Source organism: Colius striatus, chromosome 11 (genome assembly GCF_028858725.1).
Source record: "Colius striatus isolate bColStr4 chromosome 11, bColStr4.1.hap1, whole genome shotgun sequence".
Lineage (NCBI taxonomy): Eukaryota > Metazoa > Chordata > Aves > Coliiformes > Coliidae > Colius > Colius striatus.
In genome coordinates this window covers 11,520,691-11,541,343 of record NC_084769.1, presented here as the reverse complement: position 1 = coordinate 11,541,343, position 20,653 = coordinate 11,520,691, and the positions used below count along the sequence as shown (strand labels likewise).

General features: G+C 40.5%; 1 protein-coding gene across 5 annotated transcripts in view; it reads left to right on the top strand.

Annotated features, from left to right (window-relative positions):
- The window catches only part of KALRN (kalirin RhoGEF kinase), a 527,013-nt gene that overhangs the window by 334,628 nt on the left and 171,732 nt on the right, over positions 1–20,653 (top strand). For all 5 annotated transcript variants that reach the window (XM_062005204.1, XM_062005203.1, XM_062005205.1 and 2 more), the window contains exons 14-16: positions 6,128–6,323; positions 12,161–12,327; positions 18,330–18,449. In XM_062005204.1, the coding sequence (XP_061861188.1) occupies positions 6,128–6,323; positions 12,161–12,327; positions 18,330–18,449 (483 nt within the window). The remainder of the gene's footprint in view (positions 1–6,127; positions 6,324–12,160; positions 12,328–18,329; positions 18,450–20,653) is intronic.

Here is a 20,653-nt window from a genome sequence, read left to right as displayed (position 1 = left end):
ACAATGCCTCACTTCATTTTAAGGAAAGGCAAGCACTAAGCTGTCCTGAGTACTCTGGTTTTCTGGAGATAAATTCCATTGTTTCCTTGATATTTTGGGGATGCAGGAGCCAAAAGCACTGGAGCAGAATCATCTCTGTGACAGCCTTTTCACACTTCAGCAGCTGAGGTCCCCACTAAGCCACAGTGTCCTTTCTGTCTGTTGTCAAAAAAAATGAGTGACTGTGTTGTCATACTGCAAAGCATCAGCTGAACTTGAGGCCTGGGAAGGAGGAAGAGCAAACTTTCTGCTTACGTGATCTGTAGAAGTGACAGTTTCATTCACCCTTTCCTACCTTCATCTCCTCTACCATATACCTTCAGTACTAGTCTGTTCACTCTCTGTTCTTCCCAGATGTATGGCTGCCACCTTGTTTTCTTTTGAAATGAGGTAGATATTCCATTGATTCTTGATTCTGAGCTCTGTACAGACCTGCCTTGTGCTTGTGTGACTGTTCTTCCTGCTCTGCCTCATCCCCATGCTCTACCCACTCTTCTCGCCTTTGCTCCTTCTCCCACTTGCACCATCATTTCTCTTGCAGCCTGCCTCCTACATTTGCTTGTTCTTCCCGAGAAGAAGAGTTCTTCTTTACTCCTTTTCAGTTCCCTCTCGTGAGCCCACTTTCTTTGTGTTAATAGCTTCTGCTCCCAGGATAGAACTTTCCCTCCTCCTCATATGCCCTTCCTCAGCTCGTACCTCAAAATATCACCTTCAATGTGATTCATTCACCATATAACATTTTTACTTGATTCCTCATTTCTGCTCTCCACCTCCTTCAATTGGCAAACAACATTTTCTGGTTGGCATTAAACAAGATAACTTTAGATGTCAAACACTGAGCTAAGGCCAAGCAAGCAACATTCAAGGCTCAGCAGCACCATAAAAAAAAACCCTCAACAAACTATTTAGGGTTTAGATGTGAAATTGTTGCAGATGTAAAATTGCCTGCACATCTGCTGCTGCAGCTGGGGTAGACTCTGTGGCCTAATTCACAGACAGGCTGCAATGGGGCATGAGATGACTAGACTGCTACTGTTGTTAGTATTACAGCAGTTATTTTTCACCTGCATACCTCTTCTCTATACCTCTCCTCTTTCTCCAGGATTGAAGATGAACGTGTCTCTCTCCCTTTGGTCCTGTTATCTGCAGGTGTCTCAACATGATAAAAGCAGGAAGCAGCAAATGCAGCAGCATTGCAGCAGTGGCAATTTGGGTATATTAAGTTGCTGCTTTAGAGGGATTGCTCCCTAAAGAGTATATGATCTAGACTGCATTTGCTGTGTCTGCGTGAAAGAGAGACTTGGCTGACAAAGTCTGATATCTATTATAGCCTTGTGGTCACAGCATGGAGCTCAGCACAAACCCAGTGTTTGCTCACGTGTTGAAGTTAACTCTTGTGCTGCCTCCACTGCTCTGATAAGGACATCTCAGGTACCTCATTTAATACTAGATTGGGTTCACTACCGGCATTAGTTACCTCCTATTACTATGGCAGCAGGAGCATCTATTTCAGGGAAGAATGGGCTTTTCTAGACTCATGGTCAATCAATAGCTTTGTCATGCCTTCCTCTCTCATTAGTACTTTGTAGTAACTTCACCTTCCTTTAGTAATAGCGAGCTGTTTCTTGGCCACCAGCTTTATAAGACCTGCAAGGAAGGCACACAGCTTCTTCCAAAGAGTCAGCTGGAATGTGGCTGACAGCCGTGTGTGCAACTTCCCTTGGGACAGTGTGGGCACCTGGGGATAAGTCTGTAGGTTTTGCAAACACAGACCTGTGCACTGTCACTGTTGCTGCTCTCATGACACTTCTACTTTGGTATAATTTCTCTCACAGCAGAACAGAGCAGAGCTCAGGGCTTCTCTTGCAGCAAGGCTTCTCTGAGGGTATGAGGAATGCTAAGGTCTATTTAGAATTACAAACACTGGGAAGTGAATAAACATAGGAAGCACTATCAGTTCTTCCCATCAAAAATCTAGCAGACAGAGTAAAATCAGCCATTCTTCTGGGACAAAAGGGAATTGAACAAGTTTGTGGTCAAGTGAGCCTCATTTATGAGACAATTCCTGACACAGGCTCTTACAATTGGCTCTTAGCACAGCTTAGGAGATAGGATACTTGAACAATTTTCCCTATACCCAAGTCAGACCAGTTAGAGACTCAAATTCAGACTCTGGGACCATTTCCAGAGATCCTGTCTGAAGTACAGAAACTGCTGGGATTTTGAGGCATTGGCTGTACAGATAGAAAAGGAAATGTCTTAATGAGATATGCAAAGCAGCATGGTGTCTGGGATAGGGCACCAGATTGGGATTCAGGAAACCTGGGTTGTTATCACAGCTCTGCCATTGCTTTTTTGCCTTCATGTGCTTTCGATTCCCTTTTAGCCATCTGTTTGTCTCAGTTACTCAGAGCAATGTACTCAGCCTTCCTGTACACCCTTTGCCTGAGGAATTCAGTAATGTTCCACCTCTTGCTGTGCCTGACTCCCCCCTCTCTTTCCCTAACCCTGCACATGGGATGATCATCGCTCCTTCATCAGCTTCACTCAAAGGCAACTCATCTCTGTGCTTCCTTCTCCCTCTGCTGTTGGCTGTCCTCCTGGCCCTGCCAGGCCTGGCACTGGGCTAACAAGCCCCAGCAGACCTGTCCAACTGTCCAGAGCCACTCAAGTGCACTCTTAGCCTTCCTTCCCTGTCCTGGCAATGCAACATGGAGTACCATGGGCTGGCCTTGCATCCCATGTTGTTTATCAGCTCATGTCCTGACTGCCTGTACTATCCTTTCTATTTAATTGGAACCACTGTTTTGAACTGGTAAGCATGGATAATGGTGCATAAACCTCTCAGTGCCTTGCAGTGGCTAATAGGACAGGTAGATATTTAGGTGCATCTCCTCCTGGATGGGGAGATGAGTGAATGCTGGTTGCTGACACAAGCATGAAGAGCACTGGTTGCTGGGGAGGCAGTCCTCTTGACTGTGGGTGCCTCTCGGCTACAGGCCTGTCTCAGACACTCAGGCCTAAAGGGCAAAAAAAGAGTCCAATCAGGAACAGCCATTCCCCTCTGCTCAATTGGAAATGACTGTACATTTAACAACAAAAGCAATGCTGATCAGTGTCCCTCCCATAGCCAAGTGGAGAAGTCACTGAGAGAAGCAGCACCACAGCAGAGAGGTTTACCCAGGCAGTAGATGTGCTGGGTCTCAGCACACTTGTGGGAACACTTGTTGATGTCTCCATATGTCCATCATCACCTTCCCTGACAGTTCAACCCTCTGAAAGATTTGCATTTTCCTGTCCTGGAGTAGATGTCCATGGACATAAATGAGATGAGGGGATTTTATTTAGATGTGAATTCCCCACTTGAAGCATCGTGTTCGTCAGACCAAGCTAAGGCAACACAGTCTTTGATTATGTTAATATTTTCTATTGCTCTCACTTCTAAATGCTTTTAGGCATCCTCCTGAGTGCACATACATGAGAATTTGCATGAGGAAATTTGGAAGCACTTTGGAAATTTTGCAAGGATTCACAATACGTGTGTTTTAGCAGCCTGACAATCAGTGCAATGAGTTCAAACAGACAGGTTTCTTAAAGCTCGTAAAAACCCCAAAGTCTTCTGATTCAATTCTATCACATGTCGTTCCATTAGAAAGAGCAGAAAGGGCTTTGCATTGAACTTCAAGTGTTATTGTCATGACTGTAGGAACCTGTGGTTACCCTAAATTCATTTTGTTGTTTGCAGTTTCAACAGAGGTGAAGACCACTGCAGTTCTGATTATTGTTAGCTGAGGATATGTCTCTAAATGTAAATGTATCTAGCAAAACCCTTGTCTTGCATCTCCTTTGTCCATTTATCCCTAACAGTTAAATTTACCAGTAAGTCTCTACAGTCCAGGGACTCCAGCTATGATATGTGAATGAATCAGAGGCTACTGGAGTCAGGAATGGGGCCAAGGAGGCTGTAGAGATAGCTATTATTAAAAGGTAATTGAGTGGAATGGGCAATGGAACAAGCTGAAATAAAATAGAAGCCCCCCAGGATATCTACACTCTGCCTTTCACCCCGCAGCTGAGGTTTCAGGTTCTTGGTTGAATGAACTTGCTTCTCAACTTCTTTCCAAAAAGAACCTAAAACCTGCTTTTGCTTCTTTCCAGTGCAAAATTGTATACTCACATCCATTCTAATGTGAGACGGGCTGAGAGACAGTGTGAGTTGCCATCATGTTGCCTGTGTTAGATGTCATGTTTGTTTTCTAGAAGGGAAGACTGAATGGAAAATTTTGAGTTAAGCATCTCATTGCACACAGGCACTGAAGGACACTTTTAGTGAAAAGCAACCTTTCTCTACATCATAACATGCACAAGTGGGAATTTAGATACCTGGTTTTAGCTCTCCTGAATCTAACTAGGAGGAATTGACCTATGAATCAGCATTAAGGCATTTATTTAAAAATGTAAAATACTTCAAGAAGTTGCATTCTGCACAGTACTACTCTATTTGCATGATTTAATTCCCATTTCCCTTGTCTTCCCTCCCTCATTCCTTGTTCTTAGCATGTTCCCTCTTCTTTGTCTGCAGCAGCATAATCTAGGTTGAGGTGAGGCTTTGCTGTTTGGGTAGAGACTAGATCTCACTTTAACTCAGCAGGCAAAACCAGAGAAGCCATTCTGATATTGGTTGGCTTCTTGGGGGCTAAAATGTAAAATACAGAAGATACAGTAAATGGACCACTAAAATCTGTGTGTTGTAATCAGGAAGCAGAAAGAGCAAGAAAATATTATGGATATTCCCATGAGCTACAGGCAGGTTACATAGGTCTTTGGTTAGAGCTAGATACTATTTGTGATTCTACTGGTCATTCAGCTAGTCCTTGAGTATGATGTTTCTATGCTCTGCTTTCCCCATATGTAAAAGTTAATTATTTCTCCTCATAGCCCAGTATAAAAGTTTTCCAGTCTACAGGAGAAAAAGATTACACAGGGCCTGTTCTCATGTCCACTGTAGGCAACAGAAGAATCCTTATAAAAGGAGGAGGCTGAAGGGAGATATGATCACTCTTTAAAACTGTCTGAAAGGAGGTTGTAGCGAGGTGGGAGTTGGTCTCTTCTCCCAAATATTGAGTGATAGGGCAAGAGGAAATGGGCTCAAGGTGCACCAGGAGAGGTTTAGATTGGATATTAGGAATAACTTTTTCACCAAAATGTTTGTCAGCCCCTGTCCCAGACTGCCCAGGGAGGTGGTGGAATCCCCATCCCTGGAGATATTTAAAAGCCATGTAGATAAGGTGCTGAGGGACATGGGTTAGTGGGGGGCTTGGCAGTGTGAGGTGAGTGGTTGCATTCAATGATCTGAAAGGTGTTTTCCAACCAAAACAGTTCTAAGACTGTAAGTCCCTGAAAGCACAGCATGGGGCTCATTGTACAACTGCAATCAATGATGTAGGGGTTAACTCACAAATTCATAACAAAACATTTAGACTTGTGATGCATTTTCTATGAGCAATGGGTAGATACTTGTCACACTACGTTATAGTAATAATAATAATTCTGAAAATGTATTAGTTATCCATGGTTCAGGGCTTAATGAAAGCAGCTTATAACTTACTGATTCTGTCTTCATGGAACTAAATACTTCTACCTGTAATGTATAACACATAGTGTGTTGCAAAGTGGTTTTAGAAGCGTTCAAACCATTTGAGGATTATGTGGTCACAGGTGTTGCAGATTGTTTTGCAATTCTGTAAGCATTTACAGCTTCATTTAAATTTGAATTTATTCAGAAAAGTCATCTCCACCATCCCTGTGAACATAGGGAGTTTTCTCTTGCAGTGCCATTTGGAAGATGGGAGGGAAAAAGAGTCAGATTTCTTATTGGATGAGTAATCTTTTCATGATTCCTCACTAAAGCAAAATGTGAAGTGTGAGCATTAAGTGGACAGATTCCACTTAATGTACTGAGGCTGTGGTTTGGAGGTTTCTGGACCGGAGTCAAAATGTGAAGTACCTTTGTGATCCAAACACAGTTTGAGAGTAAGATTTTTCTTTGATCTTGAGCGAATACAGTGTCTGTCTTCTGTCTGTGAAGGTTACAGCAGAGTTAGATGCCTGGAATGAAGATCTGCTGAGACAAATGAATGATTTCAATACCGAAGACCTCACTCTGGCTGAGCAGCGTTTGCAGCGTCACACCGAGCGGAAGTTGGCCATGAACAATATGACCTTTGAAGTCATCCAGCAAGGGCAAGATTTACATCAATACATCATGGAGGTCCAGGCTTCAGGTGAGCAGAAGAATCTGATCACTGCTTGACATGAGAAAAAAACCCCAAACCCAAGAAACCTCACAACCCCCCAAAACTGCATATTTAGCAAAAATACCCCAGTACATACCAAATAAATCAAGTTTTATCATAAGTGTGGGCAATACCTGTCTATTCACTTGCAGAACTGTATTGGGAATTCTTACATTGAGAATTATATGCCAAAGATTGCTGTTTCTTTGAGACTGAAACTCATTGAGGAAATAAAGTTGAATTTGAAAGTTCAGGCAGAAAGTTTCACAACTGCAGGATGGAGTTCATGTTCAGTTTCAAAGAGGATAGGGCAATACAAGTTACACTGGTAGGTCCTCATCCTTACACCAGCTCAGAAATAAGCACTGCAGGGAACCATGAATTACAGATACTTGAGCTGACTGGTCAAATCCCACATCTACATGAAATCTAGTTGTTCTAGACTCCTGAGCTCATTAATCTTTCTGCAACTAGACTTTATGGAGATGCAGACTGACCAGATGTGCTGGCTTCATTCACTGCAGACTTGAGTACTTTTTCTCCCTACAACATTTCAGGGTGCAGACATGCAAAAGGAAGAGAGAGTGGAGTGAGGGGAGAAAGAAGTTATCCAAGAGCCCTCTGGGAAAGAATCCAAATATCAGAGCCTTAAAACCAGGCATGAAAAGGAACTCTTGTTTCCAGACAGCTTTAATTGGAATTATTTTGTGTAAAAAGGGAATGTGATAAACCACGTTGGAGTTTTCCTTTTCAGTGTGCACTTGAAAATTAAAGGTAGCAGCTTCGATGTGAAAAGCCCCCTTTGACGTGCTGTTAAATGACAGACCCGATTCATGTTGGTAGTCTGTCTGATTCTTTTATTCTCAGCAGTAGGATCCTGTTTCTAAGACATCTTATGAATCAGGATTTTTGTGTCCTTGCATTTTGCATTTGGAAAAGGAGTATCACAATTCAGATTAATCATGGAATAAAGTCCAGAAGTGTATGTTGCTTGTGAAGTGTTTTAACTTTCTTAAATATCTGGAAGGAGTGCAAACCAAAAGCAACTCCCGTTCTTTCCCTCCCAATTTACACGTTCAAAACAAAAAGGATTTTTATGTGTATTTTTTCTTTGGCAAACATTTTACCTCTATGCACCCACCTTTAAAAAAAATCTGGCAGTATTCAGCCTGATTTGGCAAGCTGCACTCCACAGAGACTTAAGAAGTGCTATGAGAGTATGTTGTGAACTAGACAATCCAGTGCATTGTGTGAACCACCTGTGCAAGCTTCTATAAGATCTGCCCATGCTACGCGTGGTCCTGTGCTTCATCTCCCTTGTTTGCTGGGATAGAAAATTTGTCTGAATACATCAGCTAAGATGCTTGCTTTTTAAATTTAAGCTTTTTTTTTTTTCACCCTGGAAGAATCTTAATACGAGTAGCAATCCATGGGAGGTAAAGAACATGATCCTGAACAGAGCACAGTCAGGAGTCTCAGGGACTGATTTTTAGGGAAAACAAAAAAATCCATGTTTGTCAAGAAGCTAGAAACAACTTCTTTTGGATTGCAGACAACAGATTAGCAACTAAATGAAGTGATTTTTAAGATGTGTTTTTTTAAGATTATATAAGATCATTTTCTATGAAGCCTACCCAATAAAAATCCATTGCTCCCAAAGGCAAGGAAGCAGAAGCCTCATGGGAGATGTAGAGTAGCTGTAGTTAATAAAAGGTAATGGTCATGTCTGCCATGCACAGAATGCTAAATGCTGGGAGAATGGCAAAATAAGGAAGAGAGATTCCTCTTGGGAGCCTACTGTTTCTTATTTCAATAAAGGATAGTTATACTTCATAAAAAATTCATTTAATTTTACTCCCTCTTCCTGATCCTGTATCACAGTCATTCAGTGCATAAGTTCAGGTACAATCGTTCTTACTGACGGAGCTACAAATTTGCAGGGGTTCTGGGAAATCAGCTGCTACTGCTGCTCCCTATTGTATGGTGTCACCACTGCTACAATCAAAACTCAGCTATACTCATAGAAGATAAAGCCATTTAAAAAGTAATTTTTCAGGGACATTCTAACCTAACCAGCTGCTCTGAATTGACCAAGTTTCTGTCCTTCTCTGTAAATCTTTTGCAGTTTTATTCATTTTTTAATGTCACATAGGTTTGATTTTGATCCCTGTGGCATTTGGCTTGGAGGTATTTAAGCTAGTAAGTCTGTCAGATAAAATTACATCCAGGTTTTTCTACACATGATGCCTTTTTCACTTGGAAATCTTGTGAGGGTAGAAAATAAGGTTGTAAGAGATTTCTCCATGATTTTTTGAGTGCCTGATGCAGATTTGGAGCAGATTCTTACCAGGCTGTGGAGTTTCTGGAAATCCCTGTGAATGTTATCATGTCAGTACAATAAATCCAGTGGTCTTGTGATGTGCCATATACAGTTCTGTGTGGATATGCAGAGCATCTGTGCCTACAAAGCATCTATGCCAGTCCAGTATTTCCAAAGCTCCATACAGCTCAGAGTTACCTTCCTGTGATTCCTTCCACTACTCCAGCACATGTGGCTGAGGCTGCTCTGGATTAACCTGTTCAACACCAGAATAATTACTCTTCAAAGAGGTGTTTGTTTTTATTAGGGGATATGTAAGATCTGGAAGTCAGGTTGTGTTTTCTGAAATTTTGCAATACTTTCAATTTGTCTTAGGTTATCTCAGGAAACTTATTTGCATTTAGACAATATTATAGTAGTAGTTTCAAGAAGACTGGATTTTCCAATGAGCCATCACTTTTCATTCCAATGAACTTATCTTCTATGTTTCCAATTTGGTTGAAGCTCTGCTGACAGCAGCAAAAATAAATATGTGGGCAAATATTCTTAAAATTATTACTGGGTGTCTAATTTGATATACTGAAGGGGCCTGATATTTCCAAAAGTGGACATTTCTGAGAAATCCATTTCCTCTGGAAAGTTTTGGGGTCATAGTTCATCAGTGATTTAATATCTCAGCCCAAGCTGCAGTGATGACACTTTCATATAATTCATTAGCATACACACCTTACTTATTCTGCTTCTGGATACTAAAAGTAGTTACACTCTAACAGCTGATTAATTGATTGCACAAATTTATTTGATTATTGTCCATTTGCATTGTCAGTATCGTGATAATGAGCACCACAGTCAGGAGTTGGTCGTTGTTTACAGAACTGTGGTTTTTATATCGTAGAAGCAATTTGTCTCAGTCAAGCCTGAAATACACTGCAAAGATGGTACTAGGGAAATTTTATACAATTCTTGCCTGTCATGTGGAAAATTACAGAACCAAAGAATGGTAGGGGTTGGAAGGGACCAGTCCAACCCCCATGCAGAAGCAGGTTCACCTAGATCAGGTCACACAGGAATGTGTCCAGGTGGGTCTTGAAGACCTCCAAGGAAGGAGACTCCACACCCTCCCTGGGCAGCCTGTGCCAGGGCTCCCTCACCTCAACAGTGAAGTAGTTTTTCCTTATGTTTAAAAGGAATTTTTTGTGTTCCATCTTCTTTTCCTTACCCTTTGTCCTGTTGCTAGATACAATAGAAAAAAAGGGATGCCCCAACCTCTTGACATGGTGTCTCCCAGCATTATATTATTTAAAAGGGAAATGTAAATCTATTTAGTTAAATAGAAATCTATTTAATTTTGTTTGTGATGGCATTTAGAGTTATAACTCTAGTCCATATTGCAAGGAAGAGGATAATAAACTTTCCTGGTCCAGGCTCTTAATAGTTCAACCTAAGAAGAGGTTCAAAGCAGCTTTGTACAGGTCAAAAAGCAATATCTTCCTTACACTAAATAGTATTTCACATTGCAAATAGCTTAGATGTAACTAATGTTATGTTTTGTAGGATGCCTGTTAGTGTGGCTGGATATTCTTTTCTGTGACCTTTTTTTAAACATTTTAACTTCGTTATCCTTCACTTGATACCTACAGCACTGGCAGAGACATTAGAAGAAAATAACAGCCAAGTTCAGAAAATCAGCTGCACTTTTCTATCTATCCAAGCACAATGTAAAGATAATAAGTATGAAATTATTCTGAAAACATTGCTTTCTACTTTGCAAACCAATCTTTGAGAAAAATAAGCACTCTCACCACATGCGCTGGCACTGTGGAATAAATCTGCATGACGTATGACAAGCAAGAAAGGGCAGATCATCCATCATAGGGAGTGCAGGCTGCCCTTGGAAGGCATCCCAGGCACTTCAGTGGTTGCTTCTTATGAGTTAGCATGATCAAAACCATACCAGCTGAGTGTGCATTAAGAAAAACTGTGCATTTCGTTATCAAATAGGTGTGATGAAGTCAAGCATAGAAAAAGCCATCATGTCCTGAAGATACAGAACCATATGCAGGCTAATTGTAGCAACAGTGCCGGATGTCTGGCAATTGAAAGGAACTTCACTCCCAAGAATAGCAACATATATTAAATTTCCAGTTTTAAGTGGGAAGCCAGGGGGCATTCCACATCATTTGGTAATGAAGAAACTGTTTTGTTTTGTCTGTGAAAAGCAATAAGCCAACCACTTGTATTCCCATGTGCTTTTTCTGATAAAGCCAGGAAAAGGGGTATGTGGTTAATCGTAAGGTCATATTTATATTGTGTACTGTCCTCAGTAGATATCACTGTGAGAGAGAGTCACAATTCTCCAAGGAGGATAAAGAGTGAAGAAAAGATATCTTTCTAAATGGTCTTTAAAAATAGTGTCCAAGCCTTTTGTATAGCAGCTTCTAATTAACACTTTTGCGTTAGTATCCTATTATTCCATGAAATCAAATGGTTTGGACAAAAGTGTAGTGTTTTCTCAGCGTTACTGCAAATTGATTACTTTTATATTAGGTTCCTGATCCTCCCTGAATTGAGGCCAATGGCAAAATTCCAGTAGACCTCAATAAGGGAAGAGTCAGGTCTTTCTTAGTTTATAATCACAGGGATTATGGTAACATGAGATGACATCATATTTCCTCCAGGCAAAACTTTCATAATTACACTGGTAATGTACCCAGCAATGCTATCACACCAGTGGAATAGAGCAGAAGATGTAAAGAGCTGTGTTGTATTTTATGTAACAACTACACAAAAGGCTTACAGCATCATTTAAAAAATTAGCAGGTAGGAAGGGTCACGGGAGGTCTCTGTTTCAACTTCCTGATCAAATCAGTGTCAGCTATGAAATCAGAGCAAATCCATCAGGGATTTCTCAGTTTCGTGCAGGATGCTAGTCATGGAGAATGTGGTACTAAGCCACCTTTCCTTTTTGGTACATAAGGATTAGAGGAAAATCAGTCTGTGGAAGAATTCTGAAAGAACTGTAGGTTGGTTGAGTCTAAATTGTTGCTAATGATGCTCTAAAGTGCCCAGGTGGAAAAAAAGTTTGCATTGTAGAGTTCCATGCGCTGGGAGCATTACTGTGGATCTAGCAACTAGTTCATTTCCTATTCTCTGAACTATAAGTTAATGGATTACTGTAAGAAGGGAAGGCTTTTTCTGGCTTTTTTTTACTTTAATGCTCAAGATTTTGAGCAAAGCTGTGGTTAAATCATGTCCTACTAGCTAGATGCTGATGGGTGAGATGGGCAATGATCACCAGAGAAACACTGCTGTATAAAAAATGTAGTGATACAGAATAGGAAGCTGGGAAAGCCAGATGCTACATATGAGAGAGTTTAGTGAGAAAGAATTATTCAGAGAGTTGAAAATCAACGTGGTAGGTGGCAAAACCATTTGAAGCTTGCATTTGTGCAACAACTGAAATTTCAAGTGCAATGATCTCTCTCTCTCTCTCTGCATGTTGCAGGCATTGAGCTGATCTGTGAAAAAGATATTGATCTTGCGACACAGGTTCAAGAACTGCTGGAATTCCTCCATGAGAAACAGCACGAGCTGGAGCTTAATGCTGACCAAACGCACAAGCGGTTAGAGCAGTGCCTACAGCTCCGGCACCTCCAGGCTGAAGTCAAGCAGGTGAGAGGTTCTAACCACACATAAAAGTCTTAAATGGGTTTTCAGGTGTTACATACATGCAAACTGCTAAACCAGCCTCTGCCAAATCACATACCTTTAGATGAACAATCTTGATCCACCTTAACAGTACAAGATTTGCTGATGGATTGCAGTACGAGCCTTTCCAAATAGCAAAGGGCTCTGTTGTCTCTAGTGTGCACATATTTGGCTTCATGAATAGATACGGGAAGTCTGTGCAGAACTGACCCCATAACTTCTCATCTGTAGAAGCTGCCTCAGACTCCCTGTGTTCTGGGAATATAATGATTTGGTTTGGGATACAGATTTAAGCTGTTGTGGAGAATTGGCCCAAAGCAAATAGTAACTGAGCTGTGAGGTTTAAGTATGACGTTACAGTAGTTTCACCTTTTCCTTTATTGCTGTACATGTATTGACCTGCAGAAATCTTTAACATCCTCTGGGTGAGATAAAAAATTCTTTCTGTGGTCTCCAGATCGTGGGACTTTTTCAGCTATCTTGAATTGTTATTTTGCCTTTCTTCCAGATTGCATCCTAGCGTAGGCAGTTGCGTTCTGCCTCCCCAGGTTTCCCTTGATACTGAATTTGGATGCCTCTCTTTCCTTTGTTACACAGGGTAACGCTACACCTCCTGCCTCCTAATCCATAGGTAGCTTCACACTCCAGTGTATGTCTGGATTTCAATTGAATGGTCTTGATTTCATTAGGAAAACCAGGAATATATTTCCAGACATGGAATGTTCAGATTTCCATTTTAGCAGCATAGACAGCACAGATTGGAAAGGGTTCCAAGTACTACAAAGTGGTCCTGAAAAAGATTTGCTTCTTTGTTTACTAAAAAAATGAAAGAAAATAATATACTGAGTGCACAGTACACATCATCATAGGTATTCTGTCTTCAAAAGTGAATGTTTGAGTGACACTTTATCTGAATTGTTTATCATTGCTGGCAAAAAACCCTTCCTTCTTAGACAGCACTCAAGCTAGAAGCTGTCAGCACCATCACCAGTGCATGCATTTTATTTCCAAGTCCACTTTGATGTGAATATTTTGCAACCCTAAATGAAAGTAGCACAGAACTCTCCTAAATTTTTATTCTGAAAATGTAATCATTTTGCATTTGTCATAATTGAAGGCCAACTCCTCATGAAACTCCAGAGCTCTGTAGAGTGTTTTGAACAAAATAAGAGACTCTGTGATATTCATAATCAGCACCTTAATTTGATTATGAAGTGTATCCTTTTTTCCATAGGTTCCCAAAGTTTTTTTACACACAACTTAGGTAAGCTTTGAGTTTTGTGTGGTAGCTTTATGATGAGGTAGAGCATTTTAACTTAAAATAGAAAATACAGAGGAGTAACATGTAGCAGAAGTGGTATAAGTGCAGGTTATAGCTGTCTGAACAAGCATCACTAGCCCACAGGACCAGGATGAAGTGCCAGCCAGTCAGCCCTGTGGCAGAGCAGCACTCTCTGCAGGTATCTGGTGTTACTTGCCTCATTATCAGGTATCTGTTGGACTTTCAACTATTTTACAAACCAAAATCTAACCAAAGGAAACGGGTTTAGTACTGAACTATCTAATACTTACTGTGAGAGGAGAACAGCTGCCTTGAATTAGTATTTCCTTAACAGAGCATCAGAGCATCTTATTTTCCTTAACGGACTGTCAGAGCCTTCATTACCATGTGAACTTTCAGCAAGCCAGTAGTGAAGAATCACTTTATTTGTTCAGCTGAATACTAAGGACTCCTTTGCTTATTAACCTATAAATTACCACAGCTATAGTTTCTCTTAGAAAGAAGCAAGTTAAAATACATCTGTGCTCTATCTGTTTGGTTTCTTGTAGATGAGACATATTCCCAACCATTCAATGAAATTGGGAAATATATTGATTTTAGCTTGTAGTTCATCTCCAGCTTGGTCCAGATTTCCTTCACTTTCATTTTAGTGCATCTGAGATGATGGATGATCTCATTACCAAATTGCTTACACTCTTGTGAATCAGTTGAGACGTGGTAGCTGCGAGACACTTACCGTAGCTGTGGTTGAGTTCTGCTGACATAGTAGAATCGGTCAAGGCTGCTGCATGTACATGTGTTTGCATTTTGACATAACAGCTCATGGAAATACAAAGTCTTTTAACTGTCTCTGTCTATTTAAGTCTCATTTACCAGGGATTTTTGCTTTATATCATATGCAGCAAGGATTTGAATGCCAAGACAATGAATCGAAGGCTGGAGCCATTAAAGCAGAACAATTCCAAATGAGATGTTCTGTGAACTGCTGTAGAGTGGAAATAGTATAGATCAGTGATTCACAAACTCTTTATTATTAAGAGAGATCCTGCTCAAGACTGATTTCCCATCATTTGAATCCCACTCATTTCTGACAGAAACTACAGAGCTTAGATTTCTTACATAAAAGTAATAGCAGAATAGCAGGGTGTGGGGATCAATGTAAAAACCACACTCTCTAATGCTGTGCTTGCAGCTGTTGGCTTCTCTATCCCCTTATTTTATCTTTGTACATTTTATTTCTTTTTTTGATATGTTGACCTTGGCCTAATTTACTCCCAGACATCCTCACAGTGTCCCACTTTGTTTTCTAGGTTGTTCTGATGTTTCCTTTTCATATGCCTGTTATCCATCCGCTTTTGCTGTTTGGCATTAGAGTTGTTTCCAGATGAATATGCCAGAAGAGTGACGCGAAATAGTCATTTGAGAGGCTTTGAATACACTTGGTTTTTTTGCAATCTAATGCCACAGAGCTCCTGGAAACCTGGTGCCACTTTTAACGTGGTTAAGATTACCAGAATATGTCCTTGATAGTGGTTGTGTTTGTGGTAGTAAGTGCCTCTCCAAGAAGCTGCAAAGGATCCAGATATGTAAAAGATTTCCTTACATTATTTTGCCTTCTAAACTTAAAAAACCATTCCAACATAACTTGAACAGGTATCAGTAGCAAGGCCTTAAGTCTCTTTTAGAAACATGGAGGAAAGCATTCTGACCAAACTAAACCAGCGGACAGGAACACAATGTGATGCAAAGCTCCCATTTCTTAAGGAAAACTGCACAAGGGGTGCCTCACTTTTTATTTTCCATCTGATTCTGTGCTCAGTGAAGATGGCAGAGTTTTTGCTACTATTATTTAATTACAAGGAGCCATATACAGAAGTCTAGCTTGGTTTAAGCAAATTGGAGTCAAAGGTGGGAGTTGTTTCAGAACTGTGGTGGTCACCTTGTTTGGCAATCAGGGCCTTGCAGAGAAATTGTTCTCCAGTGGCACGTGGTTTTCCTCTCAGATGCTATCAGTGTGTTTCTGCTTCTCCATTTTTAAATAAATGGTTAAACTTTTTAAGGTAGTCCTTGGAGATGTATTTAACTCCAGAATTATTTAATACTTCCATCTACAAAGCTGATAAAGTCAGCAGTTTGTAGGAAATGTCTTTTTAAAGCCACGTTTTGCTGTTGCACATTGCCAGATAATGGTGAATCTATTAACAGAAGACGTTGTCAGAAAAGCGCCTTGGTGATGAATTAGCAGCCTCTATACACATTTTAATGTAAAGATATTAAGCACCATATAAGTGGGAGTCAATTTGTGCACAGGTCTTGCAAACCAGGTACAAATGTGAAAATCCCTTCTTCCAGCTGTTTCATAGTCTACTTCCAAACCAGTGACACAACAAAAGGCTCTGCAGGTGACCGATTTCCACCCTTAGACTTAAGAAGCTTTGAGTATGCAACTGAAATTTCTTTTCTTATTGTATGTAAACAGTACATGCACAAAAGAAAAAAAACACTAAGATTAAAAACCTTACTATGGAAAAAGCTGATGCAATCCCAGATGAGGCCCTGCCATTTAAGTGTTAGACTTTTGGAAGTAGAACGCTTTCGTTATTCAAGTTCTTCAAAGCAAAACTTGCTAGTGCTTGGATGCTCAGTGAGACTGGATAGGGGAGTGTAAGAGCCCCACAGTGAGCACCTGAACCCACACTCTGGGGGAAGGAGGGAGGGCACAACTCAAAAGTGGCAGCAGCTTTGGTGAAGGAGGATGCTGTAAGCATTGCTGACAAGATGTCATCCTCCAGAGCCTGACCTGAACTGGTTTACCCTGAATATGTTTGAGTCAACACAACAGTTGTACAGAGGAATGCACGTGCATCATTAACACAAGAGGAAACCTGGCTGATTTCAGTTGTATGATCTTTGTTCCTCCTTACTCATCCTTGTTGCCTATTAGCTTTTCACTAATAAAGTGGCTTTGTTTTAGGATTGAGGTTTCCAGTGATTTTTAAAATATTTAGAGGCTCAGATGGTTGTATGAAATGTGTCAGGTTTTGAAACATCAGGTTTTGTAAATCTCAGCTCAAATGAAAGTTCTTCCCAAGAGGACCCTGTCACACTCTGATTGTAATTTTTAAAAAGCCCCAAAACAAACAATAGAACCCAACTGCTGCATTTCTGGCATACATACTCAGTATTTTCTACACTCCAAATGGCCTAAGCCAGTATATTTGATGGTATGTAAAATGTGAAAGCATGTGTTGCTTTATGATGTCCTCACTTGAAGTCTTTCCCAGAACAGTGATTGTTTGGCTAACTTCAGCTTTTGATACCATGTAGTCAGTGGTAATGTAGCTTTCTTGTCTGATGGATTATAGAAAATGCCAGCCAAAATGGTTGCCATATGATAACATGATTTCTTCTCCTTTAAATCTTTGTTGCGTTTCCCACAGGAACAATAACACCTGATGATGAAAGAGAGAAAGCTGACAAAATCTTCCACACTGTTGTACTGAGTAGAATGTAATTTTCTACAAATTAGGGTCAGCTACATGTGTAGATGGTCCCCCTTTATTTCTCCTAGGAAAAAGTAATTTTCCTACCCTACAGGGAACGAAATGGCTGTAACTAGGGTGATACATGATGTAGGGATAAAAACCCAAAACAACAGAAAATCCCTGTTTCTTTCAGACAATTTAATGGATCGCTCGGTGAAGTTGATAGCACAAAAGGGAAATTACTATCTAGAATGTTGCAGCAAAGTCAATTTTGGAGCTGTGTAAACCATGAGCTAAATTTAGGGCAGTGATTGGGCAGTCAGGATTTCCTGTGCATGTGTGAATTGAATTCAGCAACTTTCTAGCTTTACTGGAATGATTTTACACCTACACAGGTAGAAAATAGGCTTTGAGACAACACAGCAAAGAACTTGCACGTGTGTTCTGGGTGCTAATTTTCCAAACACGTGTCTTAAAATAGCAGAAAATATTGCTGCTTAAATGAATAAGTACAAGCTTGATAGATTAATGATGTAATTTAAGATTTGATTCTGCAGTCATTACAAAGTTGTTTGCATGCTAAAAATGATCTGAATATCCCTGAAATAGATCCTCTTAACTAAACATAAAATGCGAGACCTGGGATTTCTTCCTAGCTCTGCATGCAGGTGGAAACTTCAAGAGCATTTTAACTCTCAGTCGGATGAAACCAACTGTGTCTTTTCCCTCTTCACTCCTAAGCTCTGACTTCTGTGTGAGGGAAACAGAAGCAGAAAGGAGTTGTAATGTCCATGATTCCAGTTGGAATTTCAAGGAGAGACATATCTTTCTGTTTCATTTAGAACCTCCCTCATTATGCTTTGTAGTTCTGCCCTGGGGTATATTGCTTAGGGGAATATTCATTTTTGTGATCATTTTTCATTTTGTGGAAATGGAAGCTCTTTGCTATCCCAATATCTGTGTACATACTTTGGGAGATTAATTCTTCAAGCAATAACTTCTCCAATAAGAACTTTGCCCTCTAAAAATTTATGTCATTAAGGCCTCATCCTAGGATTTCATTCTGCTCACTGATTCAACCTGAGACCACACTGAGCAAAGTACTTTTTTGTTAGCTAGGCTCAAGCATTTTCTGAGTCCTGACTACATAAACCTTTGCACTGAATCAACCTTTCCATAAGCTCATCCTTTCTTTCCAGGTGCTTGGCTGGATCAGGAATGGTGAATCAATGCTGAATGCAAGCCTTGTCAATGCAAGCTCCCTCTCTGAAGCTGAGCAACTCCAGCGAGAGCATGAGCAGTTTCAGCTGGCCATAGAGGTAAAATGAATGTTAACTTTGTTTCTCCTTCCCAGGTGAACATCATACAGAACGTTATCTCTTGGGCATTGGTTGTTGCTTGCTTGAGGGAAGGGGAGGAAGAAAAACTTCAGAAAATCAACTCATTAAACTTGTAAAGCAGCCAGAGGTTAATAGTGAAATAAATGACTTATCCCTTGCAGCTAATTCTTCTGCTGTCATTGGATATCAGCCTTTCCATTCATGCAAATGACACACATCTCCTGATAGTTTCTTTGGTAGAGAAATAAGATCAAAATTCACAAAGTGGTCTGAAAATGGGAGAAGTTTGCCAAGTCGGTTTCTTCCCACAATTTGCAGATCATTTCACAGCATTCATTTATGAATATCTTTCCTCCTGGATAATGCTCTTGCAGGAAGTCTTTGTTTCATTCAACTCTCCATTTATGGAGAGCAGAGGAGACATTGCATCAAACCCACATTCTTAAATAACCTTGAAGAAAAGGCAAGAGGGGCAATTTTTAAAGAATTGTCAGCTAAACTGAGCTTTTGCCCCATCTTGTCTTGGAGTGACACATTTTTGACCAGGCCTTTGAAAGTCAATTGTGAGCCAATTCATTTGCCTTGCTCACAGGGCCATGGCATGGCAGGAGGATAGCAGGATAGCTGCTTTCCTTTGAATGAGAAGGTAGTGGAGGGCTATGGAATCCCCTAAGTAGGGCACTACAATGCTCATAGACTCAGTACTTTATTTGTCTTTGTCATTACAAACAAGCCCAATGCTCACAGGGTGTGCTCACTCCAATTGCTGGTCCATTGCTTTCTCCTGCTCCTGCTTACAAGGTGTATATGCTTTCCAGATGAAGTTAGTTGTTAGCCTTTTACAGAGCAAAGAACAAGTTGGAAAATCCCTTTTTGTGGTTTATATATACTTGAAAATAACCAAAACTAAACCAAACTTTAAACTACAATAATAGTATTACTTTAATGGAGATGTGAAGAGGTACCTGATGGGGTGGTGGGGGAGGAGAGGGAAGTGTCTTTATGTCTTCTGGTAAACCTTAAATAAGTCAATAAACATTATAGTGTTGCTAGCAGGTATAAAGTTCAAATCTCAGCTAATGACCTATTTTGATCCAGCTCCACTCATGCTAGGGAAGGAGCAGCTGTAGCAGCTCCTAAGGGAAAAGGAAGAAGTTTTCTATCAATTCTGTATGAGCTGGCTGGTACCAAGCTGTGCTGACCACATCTTGGCAGCCATCACCAGACAGCAGTGGGGAACAAGACACTCACTGGCCGTGTTAGCACAGCTTGCTGCCATTGAGGAAGTGCTTGTCTTCCGTGGTAAATGCAAATCACAGAGGGAGAAGAGGGTTACGCCACAGCAAGGGGAAAGTAAGTTTTCAAAGGGAGAGAACACTAGATTAAATATTTAAAGTGTTTAAAGCTCAATATGGGGAAGAGATCAGCAAGGCACACAGAGCAAACTGTTCTCTAAAGGCATTCTAGATGTGGAATTGATTTTCAGTTGAAATCCTTTAAAGTCTATTTAAAACCACTATTACAACTCTAACATTAGTAAAGTAGATGGATATTAAATTTAAACAGTTGTTCTTGAACATCTTCCTAAATGTTTCTGCCAAGTATTAATCCTTTTTTTGCTAATAGCTTTCTGTACATTGCATTATTCATCAGTGTGTTGCCAGATGATTTCAAGCTTCTTTCCAGGTTCAAGGATTAGATCATAAAAATATCACATGAGAATTTGTCAGCAAGTTACAAATGGGATGCAGAACAGAGGGGTCCTTGGGAGATTTGGGGCTTCTGTTCAGAAGATTAAAGTCAAATATTGGACTAAACCATGCCTGAACACAGTTACTCAGGAGGCTGTGAAGGGCCAGAGGCTATTTTCCTCTCAGCAACTCACAGAGGAAGGTGTAACCACCACTTGGTGACTCTGGGAGGAACTGTTGTAGGCTGGAGAATGAGGCAGATAATTCATTCCTGATGGTAATGTGGCTATTGAGTAAACTGGGAAAGGATGAAGAAAATGGCTTGATTCCCCCAGCTCTGCCCTTAAAGGCAGCATAATGTAGCTCCAACATGAGTGAACTGACTTTCAGAAATGTATCTCTTAGGGGTGATATTTGTGGTATAGATGATGCCACTTAGTAAAACATCTCCATGTCTTCTGAGGCTTATGTTTTGTGTCCTGTGGACAGGAC